This window comes from Gallus gallus, chromosome 28 (genome assembly GCF_016699485.2).
Source record: "Gallus gallus isolate bGalGal1 chromosome 28, bGalGal1.mat.broiler.GRCg7b, whole genome shotgun sequence".
Taxonomy (NCBI): domain Eukaryota; kingdom Metazoa; phylum Chordata; class Aves; order Galliformes; family Phasianidae; genus Gallus; species Gallus gallus.
In genome coordinates this window covers 2,695,491-2,712,174 of record NC_052559.1, presented here as the reverse complement: position 1 = coordinate 2,712,174, position 16,684 = coordinate 2,695,491, and the positions used below count along the sequence as shown (strand labels likewise).

Genomic DNA, 16,684 nt, shown 5'->3' with positions numbered 1-16,684 from the left:
GGATCCTCACCTGCTGGATGCTGGTGTTGCCTGTGATGGCGTTGTACGAGCGGATGGTGAGCGAGGGGATGGTGTTCACCACCAGGGACAGCAGGACGACCAGCAGGATGTAGGGGTCGGTCAGAGCATTCTGGGTGGCATCTGCAGGCCGTGTTTAAGCAGTGAAGGTGTAGAGGAGAGAGAACAATGGTGAGGGGACAGTCCCACACTCACAAAGGTGCTAAGGGATCTAAACCAGGGTCAAAAGCCAAGGCTGCAAGATCAAGAAATGGTCAATCTGTCACCCAGGACCATCTAGCAAGAGGATCAGACCAATGGGGTGTGATACAGCCAAGTGAAGACACGACCTACTGGGAGAACAGCTCCTGGCTCTGGGAGGAATGGACTACAGGGATTTGGGGTACCTCACCTGGAAAGCGGAAGACAGTGGGGGCGATCCTGAAGGCATCGATGCTCTGGGTCAGGAAGGAGAAGAGGCAGTAGAGCAGCAAGCTGGCTGTGACCATCAGGAAGGACAACGCCGTCCAGAACTTGGTGTCCAGGATGATCTGCATGGACATACAGCTCCTTGTGAAGGCTGGAGGATGTACTTCTATTTGGCCACTTGTCCCTGCCCCATGGGAGATCATCTGCAGCTGCACTGGGCAATATCACAGCATGCCTGGGGTCCTTTTGCCCTACAACCCATGCTCCATTTGGACTGGTTGCCTCCAATCCCTCATCCATGCCAACAGCCTCCAGTGCACCGCTCATCCCCAGCTCAGACACAGGGAAGAGCAGAGCGGTGCTCACCTCCATGAGGACTGACAGCAAAGCCGAGGTGGCCACCGTGACGGAGAAGGACTCGTAGTCCCCCACAGTCCTGCTGCCAACGTGGTCCTCGAAGGCCCAGAGTGCGATGTAGAAGCTGGTGAGTGATGTGCTGACCCCGTGCAGGAGCGTCACGCTGAAAATGCGATAATTGAAGAGCTGGTTCTGCTGCCCAATGGTGTAGAGCTCAGGGAACCTCAGGCTTTTCTTGGCACTCACGTCCTGCTGGGACACGGAGGGGGTCAAGGCATCGCCCTCCCACCCTTGGCAGGTTTGCCCTCCAGGCACAGTGGCATGGTGCAGCCTGGTGGTCCCATACCTGTTCCAGAAGACCCATGGAAAGCACGGGGTAGGCGGTGTAGAAAACGTTGTAGAGAGCAAGGAACCAGCCTTCATAGAGAGGCTACGGGGAGAATGAAGTGGCTGTGAGCTCAATGGTGCTTTGGGAAGACTCAGAAAGGACGCCCAGGCACTGGGGTGAGGCTAAGTCCTGCCTCAAATCCCATGGGAATCCCTATGGACTTGTTCTGAGAGCTGCATCAGCGCTGAGTTACCCGCAGCACTCTGTGGGTCTTTGGGAATGTGCTGCAGAGATGGGGCTGGAGCCACACACCGCACTGATAACCTTCATCCCGTAGGTAGGAGCTCCCATTTCTGGGAGAACCTCGTGGCGTATTTCCCTGCATGTTTGTGAGGCTGAGCTGCTGCTCACAGGAGCTGCCAGGGCCTCCAAGGGCGCTTCTCCCAACACCACAGCCCAAGTGCAAGTAGCCAGCTGCATCTCAGCCCCCAAAAATCAGGCAGGGAGGAAGGAGACAGCGCTGGAGATGCAAAAACCCACAGCATGGCTGCATTCCATGCCGATACGCTCCCATTGCTCACCTGGGCCGTGAATCCATTGTGGAAAGCAAACCAGACCTGGGTCAGGAGGCCAGCAAAGGTCTTGTAGAAGAAGTAGCGGAGGAACTTGCAGATGCGGAGGTAACCCCACCGGCCGTGGATGAGCAGCAGGCGCTGCAGGTAGCAGAACCGCGCCAGGGCGTAGTCGCTGCACTGCACGGCTTGCACGCCCTCCAGCCCACTGATGCCCACCCCGATGTCGGCAGCTGCAGAGGGTGTGAGATGTGGGCAGTGAGGGTTTAGGAGAGCCCTTTTTCTGTAGCGTTTGGTTTCCCAGCAGACTGCGCCCAGGGCTGATGGGTAAAGGGGAAAGCTCTCCATAGAGCGTGGCAGCAGGCACAGCTGGGCGTGCAAAGGGCACAGCCCTGTGTTGGGGGCTGCTGGAGAGGCAGGGAGGTCTTCAAGACATCCCCATTGCCCAAGCAAGCAGTCCACCCTGCCCCTTTTCCTGGTCTTGGTGCTTTTCACTCCCTTCCCAGCACAACCACATTGCAAACTGGATTGGGAACTGGGTTGGAAAATGAGCCAGGAGTTGTGCTGGGAGTTGTGTTGGGAATTGGGTTGGAAACTGGGTTGGAAATTGAGTTGAGTGTTCCTGTCCCAGCTCTTCACCTCAAAGGAGAAGGTGACATGGTGGGGATGGTACATGGGACACCACCACCCCCACTGGTTGGATGCTCCAGCCAAAACCCACCAGCACATCCCCCAGCCTCACTTTTGATCATGTTGACATCATTGGCCCCATCCCCAATGGCCAGGGTGGTGGCTTTCTTGTGTTTCTTCACCAGCTGCACGATGAGAGCTTTCTGCTTGGGGGTGAACCTGCAGCAGATGACAGCCTGGCAGCTGGTGGCCAGGTCCACAAAGGCCTTCTCCACCAGACTGCCCTGCTCCTGTGGGTCCGTCGCCCCATGGCAAGACAGCTGCTGCCACAGCTGTCCCTTCTTCTGCAGCACCTCTCCTGTCGGGAGGATCGTGTCCTTAGGGGAGAGCACACATAGTTGGAACCAAAACAGGGTTGCTGTGGCTTTTGCCACCCGTTTTGGGGTACCTCCTGGTGCCATCCAATGCCTTGGGGCAGAAGCAGCCCCACATGTCTCCTTACCAGGAAGTCCCCGCTGACGACGAGAGCTCTCTTCTTGTGGCACAAAGGCTCCGAGTGCTGCTGTGAGACACAGGCACTGCCACTGACGTTGTTTCTCGCCCAGTAAGCCTTGAAGATCTCGCTGTGCAAGAAGGGCACATGAAGTATGTTGGTCAGCTTTGGCTACGACCCATTGGTTGGCCTTTGCCATCTCAAAGACGGATCCAGACGGGGTTGGTACACAATGATGGGAGAAGAGGGACAAAGAGGGGCTGCGAGGGCTCATGAGATGAGAATTCAGCCCTGGTGAACGTGGTTTGGAGGCCAGAGAACCAAGCCGAGCACTTCCCAGCAAATCCTGCCAAGAAGAGAGCTGTAGGTGCAGAAATGAACCGGGAAGACTGGAAAGGTGGGTGAAGATGGGAATGGACATCCAGGCTGGGATGGGGAAGGAGAAGCACCTCCAGCTCTGCTCACCCTGCACGGGTTCCTATGCCCTTGGTGGGTGTCACAGAACCACAGAACCACAGAATCATTACAGCTGGGAAAGATCTCTAAGGTCATCCAGTCCAACTGTCCGCCTACCACCAATACTGCCCACTAACCACGTCCCTAAGTGCCACACCTACATGAGTCGTGAACACCTCCAGGAAAAACCCCCTGATGAACCAGAAGGTCACGATTCCTCACCTCGCTTCCTTCTCCTCCAGGATCTCCATGTCATCCGTGAGCAGCTTGCACGCATAGCCGACATTCATCGCTGTTTCTGCAATACAGGGACGTCAGTGAGCTGTTGTGCCCCCCACCATCCCAGGGCATCCCCCAGCCCTGAAGGCCAACAGGTGCTGGGACCGTGCTCCAGCCCCATGCCATCATGCACATGGCTTCCCCTGCCTCAGTTTCCCCATGGATGACATGATCTGTGGGTTGTGCTGTTATTCTGTACGAATGGAACAGCAGAATCCCACTGTTGCTTCCTCCCAGGGTCTCATCTGACCTCTGGCCCTGGTTGGGAAGACTGAAATGTGTTGTTGGGTCTGGGGTTGGCTCCACTGACCTTGTTTGTCTCCCGTCAGCACCCACACTTTGATGTTGCCCAGTTTCAGCAGCTGGATGGTCTCAGGGACCCCTTCTTGCAACTTGTCCTCAATGGCCGTGACCCCAAGCAGCTGAAGGGAAGGTGCCATGACATGGGGCAGGGAGTCAGGGCAAGGTAGAGGTTAACCCTGGGTCCAACCAGGGGTCCCTGCAGGCACCAGCTCCTTCCCATGAGTGGACATGTCACAAAACCACCCCGAGGGGTATCTCCACCTGCCCTCCCACCCAGAGGATTGGTGTTGGGTTGGACTCCTCCCCCTCCACCCCAAAGAGACGAACCCCATACTCCTGCCCTCTATGGGGCCAGTGGGAAGCAGGGCACGTGGTTCCTCCCCAGCCCTGGCCCCATCCCACCTCCAGGTCCTGCTCCATCTCCTCGTACAGCCTGTCCAGCTCACACGCCCGGCCCTGCAGCAGGACGTTGGCCACGCGGTGCCTCCTGCCCCACTCGTCGTACTCCACCTCGCTCAGCTCCTTGCTGGCCAGGCATAGCGTCCTCAGGGTCTCCTCTGCAAAGAGCTGCCGAGATGAGACATCGTGTCCTCCTCACCTCGGCTCCGTGCTCCCATGGGGTCTGAGGTCTCCTCTGGGCTCCGGCTGCCCCCCACCCTATGTCACCCCCGGAGCGCTGTTGCAATCACAGAACCACAGAATATCCCCAGCTGGAAGGGACCCATCAGGACCATCAGGTCCAACTCCTAGCTCCTCGCAGGACCACCCAAATCTCAGACCCTACGTCTGAGAGTGATGCAGAACACCAAGAGTGGATTTGGTGCCCTCAGCCCCCATCCCACGCGCATTTGAGGCTCAGAGCAGAAGGGGGAAAGACAGAGCCAAATCCTAAAGCCAGAGTGGAGAGAGAGAAACAGCGGGGCACCCAACCAACCCCTCACGTCCCAGCTGCTGCGGGACTCACATCCAGAGCCCTCTCGGTGAAGTCCTGGTTGGGCCCCCGGCCCCGCAGCCTCTCCAGGATCACAGTGTCAGCCCCTTTGGTGTAGAGCCGGATCGTGCCCTGTGGGTCCCGCACTGGGAGGGTGGAAGGACAGAGCTGCTCTTCTCTCTCCCCATGCAAAGCACCATCCTGGTGCCACCTCAACTCACCCAACACTGACATCCTCTTGCGGTCGCTGTTGAAGTCCAGCATGGCCAGCACTTGGTACGTCCTCTTCACCCCCAGCTCACTGATGGTGATGGTGTCCTGCGTTCGGGACAGGAAGACATAGCCCAAGCTCCTGGCTGCCAGCACCAGAGCTTCCTCATCTGGAGAAGCTGCCTGGTAAACCAGTTGGTCTGTGGAAGAGAAGCAAGGGTTGGGTGAGGGGACACCCAGATGAGCATCCCTCAAACACCTGGAACGCCTCAGTCTTGCACTGACATTAATTATGCAGACCCTGAAGCCTGAGCTACCAAGTGAGGGAAAGCCATAGAATAGAACTGTAGGATCACAGCACATCTCAAGTTGGAAAGGATGTATGAGGATCACCAAGTCCAACTCCTTGAGCTCCCTATATTTTTCTAAACATGTTCCAAAGAATTAAGGTTATAAAGTTCATATATTCAGCACACCAAAACCTCAACCAATCCACCCAATCCATCCCACTTCAGAAGCCATGCTTGGTTTACAGCCATATACACTTCTGCTGAAGATGTTTTAAATCTACCAAATATTTAATTTTAAAAAATTTCTTTTTTTTAAACTTTTGTTAATAATAAGAGAGAATAATATCTGTATGAGTATAGTTTGTGTTCTTTGTCCACAAGCAAGGACCACCACTCCCCATGGGATCCCAACACCACTCCCTATGGGATCCCAACGCCACTCCCTATGGGATCCCAACATCGACCCTTATGGGATCCCAACACCACTCCCCATGGGATCCCCACACTAATCCCAGTGGGATCCCACCCCCCTTCCCAATGGGATCCCGATGCCACTCCCAATCCCTATCCTTATCCATCAGAAAATCCCAGCCTTGGCAGTTCATATCAATGATATCACAGCCCCTGTGCCTCGAAGGGGACCCACTCACTGGGGACCCCAACTCACCTCCCCTCTCCTCCACCATGACGGTGTGGCAGAGGGCCAACAGCCGCAGGAACTCCCGCAGCACCGGATCGCTGTTCCTGTGGGCCGCTTCCCGGAGCCCCACGTTGTTGGGATCCAACGTCTTCTCCCCATGGCAACTCCGAGTCAACACCAACCCCTGCAAGAGGCATGGGCAAGCTGTAGGACCTGAGATACCAACAGTGGGGCCACTCTATAATGCTCTGCCGCAGTCATATTTGGCCCCATGCTATGCAGGAGAGAGGAATTACGCACCGATGGCTGTTTGTTCTCATGGCCCGTGCCCAAACCTGCCAAAATAAGAGGCAATTTAGTTACTGAAGAGCTCCAAGCAGCTTTTTGCTAGAAGGGATAGCTTCTTTTGCTGGCCAAAAGGCTGTCAAGGAGGGAATTTTCAGTGCTGGCCCAGCGTCTGCCCATTGTGAGCCATTGGGACATTCAGGTTTGACGTATTTCGCTCTTGGAGAGCTCAGACTTTCTATGTTTTTCATGTTGACAGTGCAGGTCTGGCTTTTATCTGCATTTCCAGTTATCAGAAAGCAGACAGGATTGTGGCAGTGCTGCTATCAGAGCTGCAATGTGATACACCAGGAAGAAGAGGATTGGGTTCACTCCTGCTTAGAAACTTTGCCAAATGCTTTTTTCTCCTCTTTCCTTTCGTCTCTGGCCTTTTGTCTCAGGTGTTTGATAAGGATTGATAAGGAAAAAGGAGCTCTGTGCTAAAGCTCTGCCCCTCACTGCTCTCTAAATGTCACTAATTAAGCACCAAAAGCCAGCCAAGGGCTCCAGTAAATGCAGCAATGAGAGAAGGAAGGAATTGGCAGTTCTAGCGTTTCTAAGGGGAAAAAAGCAATCTGAATCATTGAAAAAAGCAAAGAGCATCGCACGTACTCACCATAAGGATCCATCATAAAGGGAAGGATGACTTCACCTCCTCCACCACCACCACCACCCCATGTGCCCCAAGCTTCCCAGCAAGCCAGAGAAGAGAAAAGAACCAAAGCGGCCTCAACCCAAAGTCTACCCAACTCTGCCATCCCTACCAACTTGCCACCGCCAAAAGTTACCGTAGATGGTCCCGTTGACACAGCATTTCTTGAAGCTCATGACGTTCTGCGTCAAGGTGCCCGTCTTGTCCGAGAAGATGTACTCCACCTGGCCGAGCTGGTCGTTGAGGCTGGTGCTCCTGGCTTTCGCTGGGATGTCCTTGACAGCATAATACATCTCCAAATCCCAGTTGATAAAGAAGCTGTTCACCAGGTAGATGAATTCAAACCTGGAGTGGGGATGCAAGAAAGGAGATATTGCCTTTGTCGGTTGGTCATCCTCAGCCAGCCCACCATTTCCAACGCGGGTGTGTGAAATTTGCATCTCCTTCCTGGCTTTTCTCTGGGATCACAACACATTGCCACGCAAAGGGAGCGGATGGGAAGGACCTGCTCAGGTGATGACTCTTTGTGGCAGCCCCATTTGATGGCTGCAACCCAAGGTGCCAGATGACGGCCAAGGGGAGGGAGAGGGGCACTGCGTGCCAGTGGTGTGAAATCCCCATCGTTCTTACGTGATATACATGGACATGGGTATGATGACGCTCAGGAGGATGGTGAAGCTCCAGAAGCTGAAGAAAGCCTGCTTGGCGGGAGTCGTGTGCTTGTAGAGAGCAGCGAGGTAGCTGTGTTTCTCTTGGAACATCTTGGCCCAGAACCCTGAGGCAACGGCGAGGCACAGCGACGTGGCCAACAGCACCAGAAAGATCTGACAGGGGAAGGCAGGATGAGGATGGCACATCCCACAGAGCCTACCAGACCGAGACCAACCATTGTTCCTTCCAGCCCATCTCACTGCAGCCCCGTGCATGAAGCTGCTTCGAGACCACCACAGAAGCTGAAGGCTATCCTGGGCTGAGATGAAGGATCGTGGCACAGAATTCAGCTGAACATATCCACAACAAACCCAACTTCCCCACCCTCCTGACCCCAACCCAAACCCTACCCCAGCCCAAACCCAACCCCAACCCTACCAAGGGGAATGCCAGCAGCCAGTTGGAGAAGCAATGGCGCCAGCAGGAAGTGGACCAAGAACAGAGCAAAATACTTCAAGCTTAACAAAATCAGCATCACCCAAGGAAGCAGTGCCTCATGAGGAAGCTTCTAAGCACCCCCAGGAGGTTTTTGCACAGCACTTACTATGACCACCAGGCGGTCCATCATGCGGTCCAGCTTGGTTTTCTTCCTCTTGATCTTTCCACAGCTCCTCATAATTTTGGAATCAAATCCTGGGCCAGAAACGTTTTGTAAGTAAAAGCGCTCCTTCCACCAATCTCAGCCCTCCTCTACCCACGGCCAACGCACGGCCAAGAGGACATGAAGGGACACAGATCCAGGGCATGATGCACGTGAAAAGCAGCCTGGAATCCTGGATCCTACCCTTCCTGAGCTGTTGCTCACCTGCATAGATAACCAATCCATAGCACGTGTTGGTGTTGCGGAGTTTGCAGCCCCGCAGCAGAATCCTTTGGCCATCGAGGGGGTACGTCTCACCTCTCCACTGCAGCACACCGGTGAAGCTGTGCATGCGGCTGTTGGGCTCCTCGCAGGTCACTCTCCCTGGAGCAAAGGACACAGTGCAGGTGTTGGCCATGGGGGAAACATGAGGCCCTTTGTTTCCTCTAGAGAAGAGGATTTCTCGAGGGAAAATTCAGATTCTTCCCGTGTGTTTTCCAGCTGTGGGATGGGAGACTCAGGTTAAGGCTGAGCTGGAGCACCAGCCTGCTGTGCCCTGAGGAACCACATTGGGTAAAACACAATCTCCTTCGTTCCCACAGCCGTTGACACAGCATCCTATGGAGGACCAAAGGGGGAAAAATCCAGGGTCCGAGCTCAGGTTTGGGTGCTCAGAGGTTGATGCTGGTAGGAAAACAGACGTTGAGACAGGGGAAAGGTGTGCAAACCCCACGGCCCCCATCCTACCCAATGGCCCTCATCCCAGCCCAGTGGCCCCCATCCCAATCCAGTAGTCCCTAACCAAACCCAACTCCAACCACAGTGCTGGGGAAGGGTCTCCATGCAGATCCTTTAGTAGGGACCACCCTCCAGCAGGGAAAGTGCTGAGTGATGGCATTTGGTGTCTCTGGGGACAGAGTGAGGCCAATGGGAGACCTTGGAGGCTGCCCTGCTGTGACCATGGGGTGGAGGCCACATCCTCACCCATATGGGATTCTCACCATCAAAGGCAGCCAAGCTCCCCTCACTTGTCAGCTCCTGGTGGGTGACCAGGAGGGCTTGTCTGAACTTCAGGTTTGTCTCTCTGCGAAAAGAAGAGTCAGTGAGGGAAGAATGAAACAACCCTACAGGGCGAAAGCACTGTTAATTCTGCTATGGGGCCCATGGGACAGAAGCTGACATTAATTATTGGGTGATTACATGAGCAATGGCGACGAAAAGCAAGATAGGGAGCTATCGTGGCAGACATCAAGCAGGAAAAAAGCCACAGCCCCGGAGACCCCATCATTAAATCATCCCACAGATGAGCGGGAGGGACGGGCAGCTGGAAGGGAATGGAGATGAGGAGATAGACCTGAGGCCACGAGCTGCTCTGCAGGGCACAGGCCTTTCCCCACAGCTGTAGCCTGGAAATTTTCATGGCCCTCCAATTTTCAAAATCTGGGGGGTAAAATGGAGGGCTCAGCCCATTCCTGCAGTGTCTGTAGGGTTGGCTGTTGGAGGAGCCCCACGTGCCATGGTTTCTGCAGGACTGCCAGCCTCCCTAGCGTGCCTGACCCCCATTCCCGGGGGTGCCCAAAGGCCGGAGACCTCAGCCCACAGCTGGGCCATCCACCACTCCTCACCCATCGATATCAGAGGTCTCCACGTAGCAGAGGCTGCTGGGCTCCGAGCTGCACAGCAGGAGCATGTCGGCCTGGAGGAGCAAAGGAAGGAGGAAAGCACACGGGTGGGTCTCTCCATGCCGAGCCCCCCTTGGCACACCAACCGCCATCCATGGGGCGTCGCTCACCGGGACGAGGCTGTCCCTGTGCAGGCGGACGATGTCCCCAACGCAGACGTCACGCCATCTCTGCCAGCAGAAGCTGGAGGGGAATTCAGAACGCATGAACATCGCAGCCCCGTGGTCACAGCGGGGTTAACACCGCATCCATCTTCTGGAGCAGCCCACGGCTCTCCCGGCTTCTTGCATGCATGGGGTCTGCAGAGCGTTGTTGGTTCCTCTGCTGTCACGGTGGCCTCTGTGGCCATCACTGCATGACTGCACGGCACCACGGGTGGCACAGCACTGCTCTGTCACATCCATACCCCCACACCTACGGGTGGCAGCCATACAGACCAGCACTCCTTGGACCTGCTGGGATACAACCATCCCTCCAAAGAAATTCCTGGACCTGCACCAGGTCTGGGGAGCGATGCAAACTCGCAAGGCGTGGTGCCACCAAAACCCTTCCCAGCTGCTGCGCTCGGGGCTGCCCAGCACTTCAGATGAGCCATCACTGCACGCTGCTTCACAGCAAGGGAAGCATGAGCCCTCCTCCTCCCCAAAGCCCCTTACCTCTCCCCACACAGGATCTCGCACGGCCTGCTGTTGATGTTTCTGTCGCTTTGGTGTCGGCCCTGCATGGAAGAGAGAAAAATAAATGGATGGGCTGTGCCAGACGTTCTTGTTCCATGAAAGCAACCCTCTTAACCATAGAATCATAGCAGCGTAGAACGGCCTGGATTGAAAAGGCCCACAGTGCTCATCCAGTTCCAACCCCCTGCTATGTGATGGTCGCCAACCAGCAGCCCAGGCTGCCCAGAGCCGCATCCAGCCTGGCCTCGAATGCCTCCAGGATGGGGCACCCACAGCCTCCTTGGGCAACCTTAACGCCATAACCTCTTTGGGTTCCTCAGCCCCAGGACAGGATCTGCTCATTGAAGCCATCCAGAGATGCATTCTGATGAACGAAGGGGCAGAAGTCCCCCCGAGATATTTCTGGGGGCCAAACCACAGCTGTTGATGGGGATATTGCAGATATCACTCCTAAAGGAAGGACACCACCTGGCCACATCCTTTCAAAGGGAAAACGCAAAGCAATTTGGATGCTGTAGAGCTGATGGTTCCTCAGTTACACTGAATGAGGGCATCTCCCAAACTTCCCAGCCCACCCTGCAGCAAAGGGGCCCATTCTGCTGACCGCCCCTCCATACCCACAGCCCCTCCCTCCAACCCACACTCACGATGTCATCCATCAGGTCCCGTAGGGCGCGGATGGTGAGGAGGCAGCTCAGGGGGAAGAGCAGAGTGTACCATGGCAGCGTGGAGATCTCCGGAAAGGTCTGGGGAAGGAGAAGGGCACCTCACTGACCAAACCCCCATCCCACCATGGGACGTCTCGGGTCCCAGCTCTCCTCCTTAGCAGTGCCCAAAGATGGCAGGAACCAAGCTAAGGTTTGGGGGGAGTAGAATTTTTGTCTAGTGGTTTTCTATATGATCTTAGTTTATATCCAACCCCGACTGATTTAAAATAATCACAGTTTTTCTCAGTTTCAGCCCCTCGGAGTTCCTGAAAGCCAACGAATGCCACCGCAGATCAGCGCCATCTTACAGCATTGGTGCAATAGGGGAACCCACGTCAGCTCCAGATCCCACCGTGGTCATCCGCACAGGTCGGAGGTGGGAACACAAACGTCCCTACAGACGGTGCCCTGCTCCGAGCACCAGACAGCCCTGCTGTGGTAGCAGTCCCTCACACTCGTGCTTCACATCCAGCTCACCTGCAGGAGGATGACGAAGACAAAGTAGACGTTGGCCATGCGGTGGAACTGCTCGTAGAGGTTCAGCGGGAGGAAGGTCAGCACGTTGTACTTGGCTGTCTTAATGGCATTGCCCTGCCAAAATAACGGCAGGTGAAAGCCAGTGTGGGGGCAAAGCAGCAGGAACGGCCCACGGTTGGCCCCGCCTGACTCACCGTGTACTTCTTCTTGCTCAAACAGAAGGCAGATCTCTTCCTGAGCTGCGCGTGGTGGGCTCTGTTGTTGGCCCACACCTCCCAGGTGAAAGCTGGAAGAGCACACAGTCACCCCCCGGCTGTGCTCAGCCACCACCCCCCACCCGCCAGGGACGCTGGGACCCATTGCGGTGCTCGTGGTGATCCACTGCTGGGGAGACACTTCCATAGTGCTGTTAGTGAGGATGCTTCATAGAATGGTAGAATGGCCTGGGTTGAAAAGGACCATAACCATCATCGAGTTCCAACCCCCTGCTACGTATAGGGTCACCAACCACCAGACCGGGCTGCCCAGAGCACATCTTGTTCCCCTCCTGATGCCTCTCCTGCTATCCCGGTGTGGTCACCACCAAACTGGGACATCCCAGCCATGATCCCAACTCCTGCACCTATCTGACGGACCACCTTTACACCGATCTTCCATTCTATTGTCCAAAGAAGGAAAATCCCAACCCGCGCTCATTGCGCACCAACCTGGCTGCCCCTTTTGCTCACGCTCGCAGCCCAGGGTTGGGTCCTGCCCGTCCATGCTGCCACCTCTACCAGGACCTGGGGATGAGGACACAGATATCTGCAGTGCTGAGCCTCAATGGGACCCACTGGGATGCCCTGCAGCTGAGCCTCACCCCTATGGGGCAGGACATGGCAGAGAAAGCATGATGGCATTCTTAGCACGGATACATTTGGGTGTCACAGAAGCGGTGACACAACAGCACTTCTTTTGGAAGCTCCATCGCCCATTTGGCCTTTATGGGTTTACTGAAGGGTGTTGGTGCGGGGCTGCATCCCCCGTGCCCTCAGGGTTGGGCTGGAGGTCCCTTTCAGCCCCAGTTTGCACTGTGGCCACTCAAAGGTGCCAACACCCACCGCAGAGCCCACCCTCACCCCACAGCAATGCAACCCCAAAGGGCAGCAGGGGTGCCCGGCTTTGTCCGAGAGCTCAGACCAAAACACAAAGCTTTTATCCACAATGCCATCGTTCTCCACCACCAAAGGCTCTGCTTCCATCCCTGCATCCCAAGTGACCCCACCAGCTGGGCACATTTGTGTCCCGGGGTGGAGGATGCTGCAGAGAGGTGGGGGTGCTGCTGCTTTGCTCTGCTCCAGGACCCCCATATCCCCACACCCACAGCGCTTCCAAACCCCAAGCCCTGCCTGCTGCCCCCCCTGCACTCTGCTCCCAGGTGATGCCAAACGAGCGCACTGCTCATTAAGCACCTGCAGCCTCGGGGGCCCTCCGAGGAGAACGGTGTGCTGGAAAACAGCACCTGCACAGAGAGCCCAACCCCACAGCACGGGACCCCACAGCCCGGCAGTACCCCGACGGCAGAGCTTCTGCAGACGGGGGTTAAACGCACCCACTCGAGACGCGCTCCCGCTTAATGAGGGTCAGCGCGAGGCGGAGGCGCCACCGCGATGAGCACCGGGTGTGGATCGGAGCAGAACGCCCACGCAGCCCGGCAGTTCCTTCCTGCCCGGGGAACACGTGGGGACACGGATTTCCCTCCTGCTGCCGTCTGCTCACCCTATAACCGCACCCGGCTGCTGCTTCGATCCGACCCCACAGGAAAACACAGCAGCCCCAAGCCGCGTTCCCAGTGCCATCCCCATCCCCATCCCCGTCCCCAACCCCGTGAACCCAATCCCAGCAGCCAGGCGAGGACCGAAGCGCTGCCCGAAGGTCCCCCAGGGCAACACACAGACGCACCCCCAGGAGAGCCCCGCAGCGCCACCCCCGGGCTGCCCCCGGTGCGGGTGGGAGGAATGCGATCCGGGGAGAGGGGAAAAGCGGCCGCAATACCTGCGCCGATCCCAGCCGTGGCCCCACTGCCGGCGCTCTGCCCACGCGGGGATGTGGGACAGCCTTCGCCACACCCCGGCACCGACCCGGCCCTCCCGCTGTGCTCCCCGTGGGGCACCGCATCCCCCGCCCGGGGAAACACCACGGAGCCCCCCGTCGGCTCCGAGGGGAGACGGGCGCGGCAGGCGGGGGGAGCTCAGCCCGGAGCCCATTTGGCAGCGGCTCCATGGGAAGGAGGGGGGACAGGCGCGACCCCACTGAGCCACGGGGGGCTCTCAGGTTTCGGAGCCGTAGAAGAGGACAGAAGATACAAACCATCTCTTTGCACACCAAAGCTTTGGCATCGGGACCGGCGGCCCCGGAGCCGCACCGCAGCGCTGAGCGCTCCGTCCCGGCAACGAGTCCCCACCGCCGGACGTTACATTAATTGCTCACCGCAATTAACCACAGAAACCCGGAGGCGATTAAGCAAGTGCTGGGCTGGCAGTCCATAAAGCACTCAATGCGCGGCCGCCGACAGCACACGGCAGCTCAAAACAACGCCTCCCCACCCCGAGGTGGGCACCCAAAGCGGGGGGCGCTGCGCCCTTCCAGCCCCACGGCGGCAGTGTGGGGCAGTGGGGGCCGCAGAGCTGCAGTGGGGGCCGCTCTGACATCCCAGCCCCGTTCAATAAAACGCAGTGCCAGTGAGGTCACCTCACGGCAGATCCGTTTTTGATTTGAACTTTTTACCTTCACCTCTTTTCCTCCGTGCTGAATCAGCTCCTCCGCCCCGTGGGGGAGATGGATGGGGCTCTCCCAGGCACTGCAGGGGGCAGCCATGGGGCTGGGATGTGCCCACGGCATCACCTCATCGCCCCCCGCTTTGGGAGGACGCGGAGGAAATAAGGGAGGCATCGATTCAAGGGATGCTCCGCGGATGCACCTCCAGCACCCACCTGGAGACGAAGCAGCCGGGCAGCGTGCACGTAGTCAACACCCTTTTATTAAAAACAATTACAAAAAGTGACAGGTTACAACATTTATACACAGCCCAAACGCCTCCGGGCAGCCACAAACCTCTGCTTTACAGCATCCCCCCCCACCAGGGGGGCTCAGGGGCTGCTCAGCGCCGGCAGCATCGCGCTATGGGGCAGCAACGACAACACACGGCTCCAACTCCCACCCACACCTGTAGTGCCCATCTCCTTCCCCTTAACGGGGAATGACCCACAGCCCTCTCTCCGGGCTCTGACTGCGCTGCAGAGATGCTGTGCCCTCCCCCCAAGAGCAGACAGAGGGGTGAAGCCAAGCGAGCAGCCCCCAGCAGGACACAACCCCACCGGGATGGGGCGACAGCCAACTCAGAAGGACACTGCTGCCACCGGGGGTGAAGACAAACGGGATAAGTGAGGGGAAGGCAAAGCAGGAGAAAGCTTCCCTCTCCCTGCTGAGGAAGCTCTGAGCTGTCCCTCCCCGGGCCTGGGCGGACAGCACTGCTCCCTGCAGGGGATGGGAGGGGGCTCGGAGAAAAACACCCACCATGGCTGCAGGTGGAAGCCCAGCAGCTGCAGTGCTGGCAGTGCAGTGGGGTGCTGTGCCCTGCGAGCACCGGGGGAGCAGCAGGAGCTGCACGGCTGCAGGGGGGAGAAAATGAGGCCGGGACCCCTCCAGAGCCACCCAGCAGAGGGAACGCAGAGCGAGCAGCCAGGGGTATCCACTGCTGTGCACAACAGACACCACTGCTTTTGTCCCAGGGAGCCTTACACAACAACAACGGAGCCTTCTGCTTTTCTAGAAGCTCCCAACATGTAAACTAGTCGAAAAAAAAACAGGATTATTTTCATCTATTGCTTTTGCTCTGGTGCGTATCGGGTCCCTACCATCAGAGATGGAGCAGGGGGCAGTTCTGTACACGTGTACGGAGCATTCAGGACCACCCTTCTGCACCCAGGCCCTCCCCAAAACCTCACTCCCAAGCAGCTCCAAGGGGACACGCCGGAAGCCCGGGTGTGGGGCAGGACGGCCCATCCCGACCTGTGGCAGTGTCTGTATTCACTGCTGCCCTCCTCAGCGCAGCTCCTGCCCTGGAGCCCTCCCATCCCAACCCATCCCAGCTCCATCTCCCCGAGGTCCAGGCAATGGCTGACACTCAGGGCTCTCCCTCGCCCAGCCCGCAGGACCAGGCTGCCAGCACTCACCAGCTAGCCAGCTCTCAGCTGGGAGCTCCCTGAGCCCACCTCACTGCTCCACAAGCACTCCCTCACTGCAGCCCTGGCTGTGCTGCACGGTGGGTCAGCACTGGATCTCATAGGATGGCTTCATCTGCTCTCGCCACCCCTCACACATCAGCTACAGAATCCACTTTACAGCCTCCTGCCCAACTCTACTCCACAGCCCACCCCTCTCCCAACACTGCAGGAAGATAACTGCTTTGGACTACAAAAGCAATTTAGGTTACATTTGGGGAAAAAAAGTAATCTACTTTGAACTGAACCAGAAAGATCCTTCTGCACGTATCCAACCTACCTCTACAAGCTTCTCCAAAGGAACCACGGAGTTCCCTCTAGCTGTGCTGCTCAGAACCACCTTGCCATGCCTACGGGGCAACTCTTGTACCTCAGAGTACCCCTCAGGCAGAGAAAAGAGGGTCCGAGAGCCACTATGTGGACACAGGGACCTGCAGGCAGCCAGCTGGTGCTGTTAGCTGCACCAGCAGCAGTCCATGAGATACCTGCGAGTGCACGGGGAGTCTGGGGTAGCATGCTGCTGCGTACGGGTGGACAGTGTTACTCTGAGCATTTATTGCACTGCTTCAAAGAGGTGGAGGAGGAACAGGAGGGAGAGAAAGCGCAGGTCATCGTTTCACTTTCGAGTCTTCTTTGATCTTCCAGATCATCAGCTCCATGCAAGCTCTGGCGTCCTCGCTGGAGTCGTGTCCTTCCA

General features: G+C 57.2%; 2 protein-coding genes and 1 non-coding gene across 13 annotated transcripts in view; all 3 read right to left on the bottom strand.

Annotated features, from left to right (window-relative positions):
• The window catches only part of ATP8B3 (ATPase phospholipid transporting 8B3), a 16,569-nt gene extending 1,178 nt beyond the window's left edge, over window positions 1-15,391 (bottom strand). The window contains exons 1-27 of one of the 8 annotated variants that reach the window (XM_015299876.4): window positions 13,760-13,812; window positions 12,433-12,507; window positions 11,920-12,011; window positions 11,726-11,839; window positions 11,189-11,287; window positions 10,521-10,582; window positions 9,975-10,047; window positions 9,808-9,878; window positions 9,184-9,266; window positions 8,408-8,566; window positions 8,147-8,235; window positions 7,522-7,715; window positions 7,028-7,236; window positions 6,216-6,250; window positions 5,943-6,099; window positions 4,997-5,185; window positions 4,809-4,921; window positions 4,247-4,411; window positions 3,852-3,963; window positions 3,485-3,560; window positions 2,816-2,936; window positions 2,426-2,690; window positions 1,693-1,916; window positions 1,130-1,213; window positions 793-1,032; window positions 410-548; window positions 11-141 (exon numbers count right to left, since the gene is read on the bottom strand). In XM_015299876.4, the coding sequence (XP_015155362.2) occupies window positions 11-141; window positions 410-548; window positions 793-1,032; window positions 1,130-1,213; window positions 1,693-1,916; window positions 2,426-2,690; window positions 2,816-2,936; window positions 3,485-3,560; window positions 3,852-3,963; window positions 4,247-4,411; window positions 4,809-4,921; window positions 4,997-5,185; window positions 5,943-6,099; window positions 6,216-6,250; window positions 7,028-7,236; window positions 7,522-7,715; window positions 8,147-8,235; window positions 8,408-8,566; window positions 9,184-9,266; window positions 9,808-9,878; window positions 9,975-10,047; window positions 10,521-10,582; window positions 11,189-11,287; window positions 11,726-11,839; window positions 11,920-12,011; window positions 12,433-12,487 (3,351 nt within the window). In that variant the 5' untranslated portion in view covers window positions 12,488-12,507; window positions 13,760-13,812. Of the gene's footprint in view, window positions 1-10; window positions 142-409; window positions 549-792; window positions 1,033-1,129; window positions 1,214-1,692; window positions 1,917-2,425; window positions 2,691-2,815; window positions 2,937-3,484; window positions 3,561-3,851; window positions 3,964-4,246; window positions 4,412-4,808; window positions 5,186-5,942; window positions 6,100-6,215; window positions 6,251-7,027; window positions 7,237-7,521; window positions 7,716-8,146; window positions 8,236-8,407; window positions 8,567-9,183; window positions 9,267-9,807; window positions 9,879-9,974; window positions 10,320-10,520; window positions 10,583-11,188; window positions 11,288-11,725; window positions 11,840-11,919; window positions 13,558-13,759; window positions 13,813-14,491 lie in introns of those variants that run through there. The other 7 variants (XM_040653685.2, XM_040653684.2, XM_046904658.1 and 4 more) reach the window with 7 other exon arrangements.
• The window catches only part of REXO1 (RNA exonuclease 1 homolog), a 33,109-nt gene continuing 31,151 nt past the window's right edge, over window positions 14,727-16,684 (bottom strand). For all 4 annotated transcript variants that reach the window (XM_025144341.3, XM_040653689.2, XM_046904659.1 and 1 more), the window contains one exon: window positions 14,727-16,684. In XM_025144341.3, the coding sequence (XP_025000109.2) occupies window positions 16,596-16,684 (89 nt within the window). In that variant the 3' untranslated portion in view covers window positions 14,727-16,595.
• MIR1647 (microRNA 1647) lies at window positions 16,302-16,408 on the bottom strand. The gene has a single exon (NR_035138.1). It is a non-coding gene; the product is annotated as a microRNA 1647 (primary transcript).